General features: G+C 33.5%; 2 protein-coding genes across 3 annotated transcripts; both read left to right on the forward strand.

Moving 5' to 3' along the window:
* The first annotated feature begins 2016 nt into the window (after window positions 1-2016).
* Window positions 2017-5711, forward strand: LOC129321396 (embryogenesis-associated protein EMB8-like). The gene is made up of 8 exons (XM_054967141.1): window positions 2017-2565; window positions 2654-2782; window positions 3035-3166; window positions 3788-3930; window positions 4026-4123; window positions 4202-4296; window positions 4416-4469; window positions 5109-5711. Exons 1-8 carry the CDS (start codon window positions 2158-2160, stop codon window positions 5322-5324), a joined length of 1275 nt encoding a protein of 424 aa, XP_054823116.1. The 5' UTR covers window positions 2017-2157; the 3' UTR covers window positions 5325-5711.
* A 2045-nt stretch (window positions 5712-7756) lies between these two features.
* LOC129322992 (embryogenesis-associated protein EMB8-like) lies at window positions 7757-11395 on the forward strand. Of its 2 annotated transcripts, none has more exons than XM_054969485.1 (8): window positions 7757-8217; window positions 8297-8425; window positions 8671-8802; window positions 9405-9547; window positions 9645-9742; window positions 9837-9931; window positions 10293-10346; window positions 10906-11395. In XM_054969485.1, the coding sequence occupies exons 1-8, from the start codon at window positions 7936-7938 to the stop codon at window positions 10948-10950; spliced, it is 978 nt and encodes a 325-aa protein (XP_054825460.1). In that variant the 5' UTR covers window positions 7757-7935; the 3' UTR covers window positions 10951-11395. The 2 variants fall into 2 exon arrangements, with proteins under 2 accessions (XP_054825460.1, XP_054825459.1); XM_054969484.1 differs by having other exon boundaries at window positions 7758-8217; window positions 10845-11395.
* The last annotated feature ends 2423 nt before the right edge of the window (window positions 11396-13818 follow it).

A 13818-nucleotide genomic window follows, 5' to 3' on the forward strand; every position in this document is an offset into this window, starting at 1 on the left:
TATCTTAGGTGTTTTCTAATACCAAAATACTCTTAAACCACCAATATGACAAACCCCAGCAAAGCAAAGGCGAGCTCTTCTATTTCCCTCTTCTTTCTCTTCTATTTTTTATCTCAGTTGGCGATCAATTTATAAGAAATTTTGGCTGTGCGCTATGGCATATGGCACAAAGAGGTCCTTTCTTCTCACTGTCATCTGTGCACCATGGTGGACGTGCTGTATGCCATGACATGTGGCACATAGACACTTTCGTTGTGTTTTCTCCTTCTTTCAATGCCCGGATGGCTAGACTTCATTTCAAACCTATAATTAGGGCTGAAAACACAAAGTAAAACATTTATTAGACTTCTCTTGCGTCACGCCGCATCAAATCACTTAATTACTATAATCAAATTTGATTAATTTATTAATAATTTAATGATTAAAATTTGAAATGTTACATTGATAAATGCCTTAAGGGAGGGTTGTGATGAGGAAGAAGAAGAATCGATGGATTTGTTTCTTGATTTCTTCCTTTTTTTATTTTAAATTTTTAAAATATTCCATATGGTTGCCTGGTGGACCTATGAAACGAAAAAAAAAATGAGGTGGGTGACATGTGGACATGACATTTTAGCTTGGTAGAATTAACTGACGTTTGAATTTGTTAAAATTGAATAACATCGTAATGTTTTTAAAAGTAGAGGGAAGATATTTTACCTTTTAAAATTTAAGACTCCAATTATATCTTGTGAAAAAGTTTAGGGATTACACCTTAACTCTAAAGTATTTCATTTAATTTCATTACAAATCACTTTTAATAATTCAGTCAAAATTAATGAGAAGTAATTCAATTATTGATATTCTTTTGAATGATAAAGAAATTTTGAAATTTTTAATTTATCTTTATTTAATGTATCATAAATATTTGTTGATTCAAGCATCCATTAAACCAGCGAAAAGTAATAAGCCCAATCAAAGGCATTTAAGGATAATAAAACTTTGATTGGGTAGAAGGATCCATGGATGATACATGATAAGATATATCAAAGCCTCGGATAAAAAAGCCATGTGGAACGCGAGGCATCAATAACCTTTCCAATTATTTCTCAATCCTGCACCTGCCCCCTGCTATCAGCCGTGGCAATCCCATCGGACCATTATGAAATATTTTTTTCAGTCCTCACAAGGCAGAAATAAATATTCTCTTCAATTCTATTTAAAAATATATAAATTTCAGAAAAAAGTAGGTCAAACAAATTTTCCCCCATTACGAATTGAATTAAGCCAGTTATGAAAAGAAGAACTCCTCCGCTCTTTGTTATAAAACAACTTTAACCATTTTAACGTATTTTAAAAAAATTAATTTTTTTATATTATAAAAAAAGTAAAAGGTACTTTTATTTTTACTTTTAATTTTAAATAATAATATAATTATATTAAATACTTTTACACTAATAACAAAAATTAAATTAAAAAAAAGTAATTTAATTATTACAAATCATCCTATATTTTGAATCAAAAATTATTTTTAAAAAATATTTTATAAATAAGATTAGAGGATCTGAACTAAAATAGGGAGAACACTACTATTGTCCCTAATTTTCTGTATATCAATCAGATTTTATTTTTAATCCCCGCTTTTTAGATCCATCTCTGTAACCTTACTTATTTAATTAAAAATATTTAATACTTCCAAATTGTATTTTTTTAGTACAAGTATTTAGTACTTGTAGCATTTAAATTATTAAAATTTAAATTAATTATTTAAATAAAGTCATTTATTTATTAATTTTAAGTGTAATATAAATTTAAAATTATTAATTTAAATTTTAACAGTTTAAATATTATATACATTCTATATGTGTGTATTAATTATAATTATTAAATTCAAATCTTGCCTTAATCCAGTTCACGTTGCCCAAACTGCTTTTCCAAATCATTGCACAGCGGAGAATAGCACCCAAGAGGCAAACTAAGTTGTTACATAACTGGGCTGGATTGGGATCCCAGCCACTGGAACCAAGTGATAAGAAGATGTCACTCTCGTGGAAATTATTGCATTACTTTGCCGTTAAATTAAGACTACAGATACAGAGAAGAGGACGTCTGCAAAATTTGGGAAATGGAGCGAGCGAGGAAGATAAAGTAAAAGAGACGCTGGCAGAAGCGTAAAGGATGGCATTGGCAAGGCCTTTCTTGGGGAGTGCCCCGCTCCAGCATCCACCATTCCCTCTTCGTCTCATCACTCATTCGCTGATTCCGTCCTCCTCCTTCCGTCTCTCCTCCTCCTCCGTCTTCCCCATGTCACTTCCACAGCCTCATTCCTCCTTTGAAATCATCGGAGGTGCCCGCGACCTCTTCCTCCCTTCTCTCTCTTACCTGTCCCGTCCTTACACTCCTTTCCCTTTCATTGGTTCGAATTGCCACATCGAGACCATTTTTGCCTCCTTTTTCAGGTCTGTTCCTCAAGTCAAATACCGTCGTCAGTGTATTCGCGCTCAAGACGACGGTGTCATCGCTCTCGATTGGGTTTCCGGCGACGATCGAATCTTGCCTCCCGATTCTCCCGTCCTTATTTTGCTGGTCCGTTCATTTTTCACTTCTTTTTTGCCCTGGTGGCTGAAGAAATTCTATGCTTGGCCTTTAGTGATTCAAATGCGAGATTTTGCAGCCAGGTTTAACCGGGGGCAGTGAAGATTCCTACGTGAGACATATGTTGATTAGAGCCCGAAGCAAAGGGTGGCGCGTTGTCGTCTTCAACAGTCGTGGCTGCGGGGATAGCCCTGTTACCACGCCACAGGTTCATAAAATTTGCTTTTTGTTTCTTTCCGTAAAATTTTAATTATGTTTGACTCTTCTTCTCTGATTGGTGCTTCGTTTCTATAAGCTACTGCTATGTCAAACTGAGAGTCCCTTTGTGTTTTGATCAACAGCCATGAACTTACAAGGGGGGAAAAACTTTTCCTTCTTTAAAACCTTATCTTTTTCATTCTCTACTGCTACTATATGTTTGTGTCATTAATATGTGATTATTTTGTACACTGATATGCAGTTCTATTCAGCTTCGTTTCTAGGAGATCTGCGCGAGGTAGTCTCCCATGTCACAACGCTATACCCCGCAGCAAATATATATGCTGTCGGTTGGTCACTTGGGGCAAACGTTCTTGTTCGTTATCTGGGTCAGGTGAGATATTTGTTTAGTGCTGTATTTAACCCCAATAGCAGAAGAGCACGACCTTCGTCTAACCTTGGTATAGCTGTGCTAATTACTGCTGTACGCTGGAAAACTCATCAGTCATCTCGCAAATCCTGTTTTATGGCAGAAATATTGAATGTTCCTTAAAACAATTAGCTTTTTGTGTTTGTTGTTGGGTAGGAACGATTAGCTTATTTTAATACTAAACAAACAGTTCAAACTACTTGGGGAATGCATTTCTAAAAGCATGTTCTTGCTACCTAGATGAAGGATTTAATTGCGCTAATAAATATCTTAATATTGAATATTTGTATAGACTAAAATCTGAGGACTCAACTCCCCCCCCAAAAAAATTGAAGAATGTTTTTAAAATATTGCATTTAGCTGAACGTAATAAACTGGAATGCAATTTGGTAGTCCCCTTATTTTATTCATCTGTTGAGCGTTTCCAGGACTGCATTTTTTTGTCTGCTATTATCTGAAACCAAAATATTATTTGCTTTTCTCTCTACATTGTATTCAGCTAATTTTCGGTGCATCATATTTTCCATAATTCATTAAATTCTGGTTTAGATGATGATAATTATATTTGTCATTTGCCACTTTCAGGAAGCCCACGCTTGTCCTCTTTCTGGCGCTGTGTCATTGTGTAATCCTTTCAATTTGGTTTTGGCAGATGAGGACTTCCATAAGGGCTTCAACAATGTTTATGACAAGGCTCTTGCAAGAGCTCTACGCGAAATTTTCAAGAAGTAATAGGCTTTTGATACGTTAGAGATTGTTGTTTTAGCTTCAAATGAATAGATCCATCCACTAGACATGACAATATTATAACAACTTTTTGCAGGCATGCTACACTCTTTGAAGACATAGGTGGTGAATATAACATTGAATTGGCGGCCAATGCCAAGACTGTTAGGGACTTTGATGATGGACTAACCCGTGGTATGCAGCCTTGTTCTTTACCATTATTAGAAGCTACTTAGTTGGATCATGGTTGTAATCATCCCTGTGGCTTTGCAGTTTCTTTCGGTTTCAAGTCAGTGGATGACTACTACTCCAATTCCAGCAGCTCAGATTCAATAAAATATGTTCAAACTCCTTTGCTCTGCATCCAGGTGAAGCTATAAATCAAAACTATAAAATCTTCAATATTGAGTCCGGACCAATTTTTTAGATCTCTGTTTTCATGCTGTGAGCCAATATATTTGACCCAGTTTAAGTAAATTTTTTTCAGGCTGCCAACGATCCAATTGCTCCTTCTAGGGGAATCCCTCGTGAAGGTATCAAGGTATGCAAGATTCACAAAATTTAATGCTATCACTCTTGACTCGAAGCTCATGTGGTAAGAGAGACATGAAATGGGAGTCACAGTCAGAATAACTAGAAGTTAAAATGTTTGATTTTCATTCGTTGGTACTTGGTAGAGAATTTGGAAGTTGGTATGACAATAGTTTCTGGACTGTCAATGCTTTTGCATTTTCATCTCATTTTTATCCGTCTTTGGAATGAAAGATGATTACGAAGAATCGAGTTCAAATTGTGACCATTCTGTTTATTCTCCCATCCTCCTTACTGTTTTGTTGACCATTCTGTCCTTGGAATGAAAGAAGACTACGAAGAATTGCTGAGCATCGTTCTAAGTGAAGGTTGGGCTTTGTGTTTTCACTTGACCATAAGTGTCGATAAGTAAATTAATCCTGGTTGTCATCAAAACAAAGAGGTATTGCATCACCTGGGTTGTTGATTGTGAAATAGTAGCCTTAAGCAACAATATTCTCTTGGTACTCTATACGTGCTTTTTAAGTAATTCCCATTGTAATATACTGTTTCTCACTCTGTCCATCTCTTGCTTATAATTCTTTAATTATTCATTATCATGCTTTGGCTCATTTGATGTCAAGTCTAAATCTTTACCTTTTAATGTCAGGAAAACCCAAACTGCTTGCTAATAGTGACACCCAAAGGTGGACATTTGGGGTGGGTGGCTGGTGATGATGCTCCATTTGGATCGCCCTGGACTGATCCTCTGGTAATAGATTTTCTTCAACATCTGGAGAGAGGACACGTCAAGTCTGGTACATCTTGTATGAATCCAGAAGGCAATAATCAAAGCAAAGAGGCATTGTTTCGCCTTGAAGTGTAATTTTTGCACTCTGGCGAACATTCTTTTATACATTATATACACATATTTGAGAATATACTCCAAAATCATACCATTCAAGATCCCCTGAATGCTGCTGCGTGGGACTACTACATTCTCATTTGTTTGTCCGCCGCATGCCGTGGTCAGGACTCAGGATTTAAGAAAAACATTCTTCAATTGTGTTGGGAGAATGGCGTCTCTTGTATGTTAATGCAGCAGACGACAAGTAGTCAGAAAAGGTATACTTAGTGCTTGATCTTGCCCAGTTCTCATACCTCCGTCTCGTTTGTATCCCATGATTTCTGTGTTCGAACTTGTTAAGCATTATTCGCGGTTCTACCATTGTATTGAAAATTAATAATGGGGTGAATGTATTCATTCAAATAAGACAGTTACATAATCCACAAAAGTATGAGTAGCAGTGTTATGATACAAATGATATGGGATGAGACCCCATTCCTGTCAGCTGGGAGGAATTGAAGTGGTTGGAGACGGGACAGAGTCAGAAAACTTTATTTGGAGGGTCGAAATGAGAAAATATATATAATAATAGAAAGAGAATTAAATATATATATATATATATATATATATTACTAACATAACATAAATATTTCAATCTAGATATTTATGTTCAATTTTACACACACACATATATAACTAAAATGAATATATATTTTTATTTTTTAAATTTTTTCTCATTAATTATTATGTTTATGATGAAAATTTTAAAATTTTTTTAATATAAACTATTGTTAAATTAACTAATATTTCATTTTTTTTATAAATATTGAATCATTTAAATGCATTTTTGAGATCCAAAGTTCTACTTAATATAAAAAAAAATATTATTTACTTATTAAATTTATTATTTAATTGTTTTAATTGACATGTTCTTCATTTAATATATCTTGAGATTTTTGTTGTAGAGTTTTATAAAGTTTGCTAGTAATAATTTTTATAATTTTTTTATCAAATATAAAATGAAAGCAAAATTAAATGATATCAATATTTTAAAAGTAATTATAATGTTATTTTGTTAAAAATAAATAGATCCAATGATAATAATATTTTCAAACTAATGTAATAGTTAAATTATACATGTATAAAAGATTATTACAAAATTAAAATGAGAATTCATTTAATATTTTAAAATTTTTATAATGTATTAATTTAAAGGATCGAAAATATATAACTCCAACGTTTTACTAAAAAAAATTTAAAAAGTTAGATGAAATCGTGGCTCTAGTCTCTCTTGTTTCCGCCTTTCGTTGGAGTCTTGGAAATTGGAGAATACCTTGACAACTGTTCATTTGTTGCAGTCTCAACAAGTGTGAACGTTCACCACTTGCCAATTTCTTATTGAAACCATTTCCTTTAAACTTCCAATGTTGCTGGTTAAGCCACTAGGTTGAGCCTGTTCTTCGGAGATTACAAGAAGAAACAAATCGAAAATGAGGAGAGAGATTAAGGGGCGTTGTTGAATTTCTTTTCACCAAGTGTTGTAGGTTTAAAATTTAAATGAAGAACACCATATGATAGTTGTTGTTTCCCATTGCCTTGAAGAATGGTGACATAAATGTTTGAAAATTGAAGAAGCTCCGTTAATAAATAGTTCAGAGTTTGCTATCTTCTGTTTCTGTGTTATCTGATATTTCCGGTTGTATTAGTTTGAAAATGATGGATGCTCATTAAAAAAAAAGAAAAAAGAAATGATGCTAGCCTGTTGGAGGAGCCTCTCTAACGAGTGATTTGTAATTTGTTGGATAAAAATGATGTCTGTCAGCTTAATAAATATGGTAAGAAAGTTTCTTAATAGAAGTTGGGACAATGGCAATAAAATTTTAAAAAGAAAGAATTAATGACAATAATATTTTTGACAAAATTTTTTTAAAATAAATTGTAAATATTAATTCAAATAGTATTACAAATTGATAATTATATTTAGAATTTAAATTTTTTTATTTATAATTAAAATTCTTGAATTAACAACTTTTTAAATTAATATTTGCAACTTATTGTTTTAAAAAAAATTGAGCAAACCTAATCGCCCTTAGTTTTTTTAAAAAATTAATTGCAATTAAGTTTCTAATTAAAATTTTTCAAATAATTATAAATATCAATTTAAATAATTGAAAATTCAAAGAATTTAATAATAAAAAAGACAATACTCATAGCTTTAACATGGAATTTTTGTTTAGGATATTTTGAATTAATGTTTATGACTTATTTTTAAAAAAATCAGAAATTTAATTATTATTAATTTATCTTTAAAAACTTTAATGTCATCGCATGGCATGCATTTTTTTTTAATTGCAATTCCCAAAGGATTATCACTTATTAGTGCCTGTGCTTAGTGTCTGGTACTCCTGCAATGGCCTGGGCTAGCAAAGGAGTCAGATCCGTGGTATAAGTATGATAGAAGAGATAGTCCAGTTTTTTCGGCCGCAAAAAAAACATGGCCACTTGGCGCCATTAGCGCCAAAAACGGCATTCACAAAGCTTCTTGGGAGCGCGAACCACTCTCCCATTCGCCCCCTCGTCACGTCATCATTCCTTCGCATACGCCTATTGCATCCTTCTCCTTCTGCTTCTCTTCTTCGCCGTCGTCCCCATGTCAACCCCACAGCCTCATTCCTCCTTTGAAGTCATTGGAGGTGCCCGGGACCGCTTCCTTCATTCTCTCTCTTACCTGTCCCGTCCTTTCTCTCCTTTCCCCTACATTGCTTCGAATCGCCACGTCGAGACCATTTTTGCCTCTTTTTTCAGGTCTGCTCCTAAAGTCAGGTACCGCCGTCAGTGTATTCGCACCAAAGACGGCGGCGTTGTGGCTGTCGATTGGGTTTCCGGAGACGATCGACTGTTGCCTCCCGATTCTCCTGTGCTTATCTTGCTGGTTCGTTCATTTTCCTTCATTGACTGAAGAAATTCTATGCTTGGATCTTTTTTAGCAATTTAAATGAGTGATTTTGCAGCCAGGTTTAACCGGGGGCAGTGAAGCTTCTTATGCAAGACATCTGTTGATTAGAGCCCGAAGTAAAGGATGGCGCGTTGTCGTCTTCAATAATCGTGGCTGCGGAAATAGCCCTGTTATCACTCCACAGGTCCATAAAATTTTCTTGCTTCTCTTCATCTCTTGTTTATGTTCCATTTAAAACAATAAAACATCACTGCCATTTCAGTGCGAGTCCCTTTCCATGTTTATCTTGTCCATGCTAATAGCGAGAAATTTTTTTTTCCCCTTTTTCTTAAACTTTATACTTTTCATTTCCTAGAGCAAAGATCTGCAATTTACTGTTGACGTTTTATGTGCCATGAATTAATGATTAATTTGTACACTGACATGCAGCTCTATTCAGCTTCGTTTCTAGGAGATCTGCGTGAGGTAATCTCCCATGTCAACAAACTATACCCTGATGCTAATATATACGCTGTCGGTTGGTCACTTGGGGCAAACATTCTTGTTCGTTACCTTGGTCAGGTAAGATATTTATTTATTGCTGCATTTACTCACAATAGCAGAAGAGCACAGCCTTCGTCTAACCTTGTTTTAGCCTTCTAGTTACTGCCTTACGCTGGAAAAATCATCTCGCAAATCCTGTTTCTTGGTGCGAACGATTTGCGAATGTTAAATATTAAACAAACTGTTCAAACTACTTGGAGAATTGTACTTCTAAAATCTTGTAAAACAGTTCCAATTACTTGGAGAATGTACCTGTTAAATATTGTTCATGCTACTTGGAAGGATTTGAATGGCCTAATAAATATCTTACTATTTAATCGTGGTTTAGACTAAAATCTGAGGACTTATTTTCCCCCAAGGGCGTCTTGCCATAAAATTTTGGCGAACATCACCAAAATTTTGCATTTAGCTGAACATAATAAACTAGAATGCAATTTTGTACCCTCTTATTTTATTTATCTGGTCAGCGTTTCTTGGACTGCATTTTTTCCCTGGTATAATCTGGAGCCAAAATATTATCTGCTTTTGTTTTTACATTGTATTGAGTTAATTTTTGGCCCATTATATTTTCATAATCACTTTGGATTATGATCATTATAGTTGTCATTTCCCTCTTTCAGGAAACTCATGCTTGTCCTCTTTCTGGCGCTGTGTCGCTGTGTAATCCCTTCAATTTGGTTTTGACGGATGATAACTTTCACAAGGGCTTCAACAATGTTTATGACCGGGTTCTCGCAAAAGGTCTTCGCAAAAATTTCAAAAAGTAATAGGCTTTTGATATGTTAGAAATGGTTGTTTTATCTTCTAGTGAATAGATCCATCCACACTAGGCATGACAACATTACCAACAACTTTTGCAGGCATGCTTTACTCTTTGAAGATATTGGCGGTGAATATAACATTGAATTGGCGATCAATGCCAAGTCTATCAGGGAATATGATGATGGACTGACCCGTGGTATGCAGCCTTGTTCATTAACCTTAATTGGAAGCTACTTAGTTGGATCAAAATTGTAAATTTTATGCCCGGGATCATCTTTGTGGTCTTGCAGTTTCTTTTGGTTTCAAGTCAGTGGATGAATACTACTCCAATTCCAGCAGCGCAGACTCAATAAAACATGTTCAAATTCCTTTGCTCTGCGTCCAGGTTAAAACACTGACTAGAAAAAAAAAAATTAGTTTTTTATGTTTCTGATCTTAGCGTTATTAAGCAGTAAAAAATTTGAATGTAGGGACAAAAATTCCTACATGTTATCTTGAATAATTTAATACTATGTTAATTTACATTTTGAATTGAGAAGTAATTGCAGTAATAGTAGGAATACGCAATTTTTCTGCCTTGTCTTTATAAGCAGAGGGAAAAACTCGTTTTCCTCTGTAGGGTTTAAATCTAATGTGCAAGATATAGGCCAACTGGATTATAGACCAACTTTTAAATCTATGTTCTCATACTGTCAGCTAATATATTTGAATTATTCCAAGAAGTAATTTTTTTTTAAAATTTTTAGGCTGCCAACGACCCAATTGCTCCTTCTGGGGGAATACCTCGTGAAGATATCAAGGTATGCGCAATTCACAAAATTCAATTATATCATTCTTAACTAGAAGTGCGTGTGGTAAGACATACGTGAAGTAGGAATCGGAATCAAATTGAATATAAATGAACTAGTTTGATTTTCATTCATTTGTACTCGGTAGAGAATATGGAAGTTGGTATGATGCAGTAGTATTTGGGCTATAAATACTCTTGTATTTTCATCTCATCCGTCTTTGGAATGCATGAAGATTACAAGGATTCGAGTGGATTGTGACCATTCTATTCATCATCCCTTCCTCGTTACTGTTTTGTTGGGCATATATTGGCACTATTCTTCTTCAACCCTTATTTTCATCTGTTTCAAGCATCGTTAATGTTGGGGCCTTGTGATCTTCACTCGAGCAAAAGTGTCAATAAGTAAATTAATCCTGGTTGTTATCAAAACAAATACTAATTGCATATAATTCTTTAATTATTCAATCAATCATGCTCTGGCTCATATTAGTCTAACTTTTAATGTCAGGAAAACCCAAATTGCTTGTTGATAGTGACGCCCAAAGGCGGTCATTTGGGTTGGGTTGCAGGTGATGATGCTCCATTTGGATCACCCTGGCCTGATCCACTGGTGATAGATTTTCTTGAACATCTGGAGAGTGGATCCGCTAAGTCGGGTACATCTTGGTTAAATCCAGAAGGCAATCATCAAAGCAAAGGCATGGCATCACCTTGAAGTGTAGTTTTTGCACGTTGGCGAACATTTCAATCTTTACACATTATATACACGCGATTGAGAATACACTCCATGTTCATGATCCCATTCGGAGCCCCCCAAGATGCTGCTGCAGGGGACAACTCAGGATTTAAGAAAAATTCTGAACTTGTGTCACAGAGAACTCTGTCTCTCGGATCTCAGTGCTATGGATGACCAGTGAACAAGAAAGGTAAGTTAGTAAGTACCGTGTTCCCATATCTCCATCTCATTTCCATGCCACGATTTTCTGTATTCAAACTCGACGGCATTATTCTGCCCTTGTATTGAAAATTAATGACGGTATTTCAAGAGCATTTGCCAATTGCTGTCAATAACTTAGTCTGATGCATGTGGACAAGAAAACAATTGAGTTTGTGTGTATTGGTCTGCTGTGAGAGAATGAGGACGCTCTAATTGCATGCTTCGCTAGCTCGGCCCAGAGTGCTTTATAGCTGAAAGGGATGTATTTGTATATAGCAGCACATACATACACTACATATAGCATTTGAACGTTTGTACGGTTTGCAGTCTTGTGCAATGTTATGTTTTCTCTCTATACAACGGTGACAATCAGAAACCAGAATCATAGACAAATGTATGATGTTTTGCACAAGTATTGCGTGAGAACTATTTTGGTAGTTTCTTTGTGCACAGACCGTTGCAAATCTATATATTTTTGCTGTCTCCCGTTTTCATTATTAAAATTTATTAACTAACTTCACACGTGAAACAGGACTTAGCATAACCTTTCACTAGCTCTACCTATGCACGTGATCGAGCCTTTCTTTTTTTTGGGCAATCTGAAATTAAGACTAGGCTGAAAATTCAACATCATTTCCCTTGTCATCCACTCATTCGAATATAAGAGTCTTATTAATCTGTCTTGCATTTTTCTAAGTTTATCGGATGTCTTGCAAGGGCATGGGCAAGCTAGTTTGCTTGCAGTAAGATTTTAATTTAATTTTAATAATATGATGCTGTATTTCAAAACATAATCTCTTGCGCAGATTCTTCATACTGCATAAACCTTTTTTTATGACTTTCTTTTCTATTAGGTCAATTATAAATACTACTTTACTTTTCCTCCTTTTCATGCAAAATTAAATATCTGGGCAGTTTGATGTTTAGAAAATGACAATTAATGACCTAATAAAAAATTAATATTAAGTGAAATTTTTAATAAAATTTCATTGTTGAGATATATGAAAATGAATACTAAATTTAAAATGATGAGATCCTGATGTGATATTAACTTTTTTTATAAGATCTTTAGTTGTCATTGATTTTTTTTAAATTATTGTCAAGTAAAATGCTTTAAAAAAAATATATTATACTCACTCAAGTCTTATTTATGAGTAATTTTTACCAATCTTATCAATACTAATATAATAAAAGTATAAAGCATAAAAATAAGTAAAATTTTAAATATAATTTTGAAGTAAAAAATGAAAAGTAAATAAATTATATAATATTATTTTTCTATCTATTTCTCTTACTTTTTAAGAATAGTTTTAAAATTTTAATTTAAAACAAAATAATCTGTTTGCTCAAAAAAACAAAATAATCTGATCAACTGACAATTTATAAAGTAAACAAAATTATACTTTTGAAAGGTGTTTCATATACAAGACGGAGGGAGTGCTCCTTAATTAGATTTACTGACAAGCACATGATGTTACGGCAGTTAAAACAATTCCTTAAAAGACATTAAAATATATATATATATATATATATATGAGAACATGTGGAACGTCATGATTTACTTAACCTTCGGACTTGGAATTCATTAAGAAAACAACCAATGGCTTCGTCGAACTATAATTGCGAGAAAATTAAGTTTTTTTATTTGTAATTAGAGTAAAATTATTTTAAACTTTCTTGTAGATTCATAATCTAGCTTACTCAGTACTTCAATGAGATACGTTTTTTACAAGTACAATTGTTGTCATGCACGTGAAAAAAGGTTTTGTGATGGAAAACATCATCCGATCGTCAAATCTGCTTGTCTTGTTGTCGGTTGCTTTTTTCGCCACACATAAGTAACGTCACTTGAGTAACAGTGAATCATTGGGGTAAGACATGACTGGCGACTTAGTATATCCTGTAATTTAAGAATATTCATAAGTTCAGTTTGATTTAATTTTCAACAACAATCAAACCAACCAAACTAATCGATTCATTCATAATTAGAGTTTGATTAATTTTTCAAGAAATCGGTTTGATTTAATTTGATTCGAATTGATTAAGACTTGAATTAAGTTTCAATACATTTATTTAATTTTTTTTAAATTATATATTTTTAGTTTGCTTGCACTTGATCAAAGTATATTTATTATAAATTTATGGTGACATTTGAGCATTAATTTTTGTAGAAAAATATAAAAAAAAAGTTAATTAATCTAATTTGTAGGAAAAATACTAATAACAATAACTTTTTATTGTTAAATATATATAATAGTATTTTTCACACAATATTTAATTAATTATAGACAAGTGCCCTTAAAAAAATATCATAAAAATTATAGACAATATTAACTAATCATAACACATTTTTAACCGTCAATTTATAAATAACTAAACTTAGGAAAGAGAAAAAATTTAGATAAATTTATAAAAATATATAAAATAAATATAATAAAGCTTGCTTTGGTTTTGTTCAAATTTTAAGAAACAAAAACTTGAACCGAACCGAACCGAACCGAACCAATCGGTTTTGTCAAAATAAAAACCAAACAAAAGCTTATTT

Source organism: Prosopis cineraria, unplaced genomic scaffold (assembly GCF_029017545.1).
Source record: "Prosopis cineraria cultivar Desert tree isolate PC_DT_omini unplaced genomic scaffold, ASM2901754v1 PC10, whole genome shotgun sequence".
Classification (NCBI taxonomy): Eukaryota; Viridiplantae; Streptophyta; class Magnoliopsida; order Fabales; family Fabaceae; genus Prosopis; species Prosopis cineraria.

Excerpts from the sequence above, each read along its gene's own strand:
- LOC129322992 (XM_054969484.1), top strand. The coding sequence starts at position 7,936 with ATGTCAACCCCACAGCCTCATTCCTCCTTTGAAGTCATTGGAGGTGCC. Across the intron at positions 8,426-8,670 it reads GCCCTGTTATCACTCCACAG|CTCTATTCAGCTTCGTTTCT; the intron begins GTCCATAAAATT and ends ACTGACATGCAG. Across the intron at positions 10,347-10,844 it reads TACCTCGTGAAGATATCAAG|GAAAACCCAAATTGCTTGTT; the intron begins GTATGCGCAATT and ends TTTTAATGTCAG.
- LOC129321396 (XM_054967141.1), top strand. The coding sequence starts at position 2,158 with ATGGCATTGGCAAGGCCTTTCTTGGGGAGTGCCCCGCTCCAGCATCCA. Across the intron at positions 3,167-3,787 it reads TTGTTCGTTATCTGGGTCAG|GAAGCCCACGCTTGTCCTCT; the intron begins GTGAGATATTTG and ends TGCCACTTTCAG. Across the intron at positions 4,470-5,108 it reads TCCCTCGTGAAGGTATCAAG|GAAAACCCAAACTGCTTGCT; the intron begins GTATGCAAGATT and ends TTTTAATGTCAG.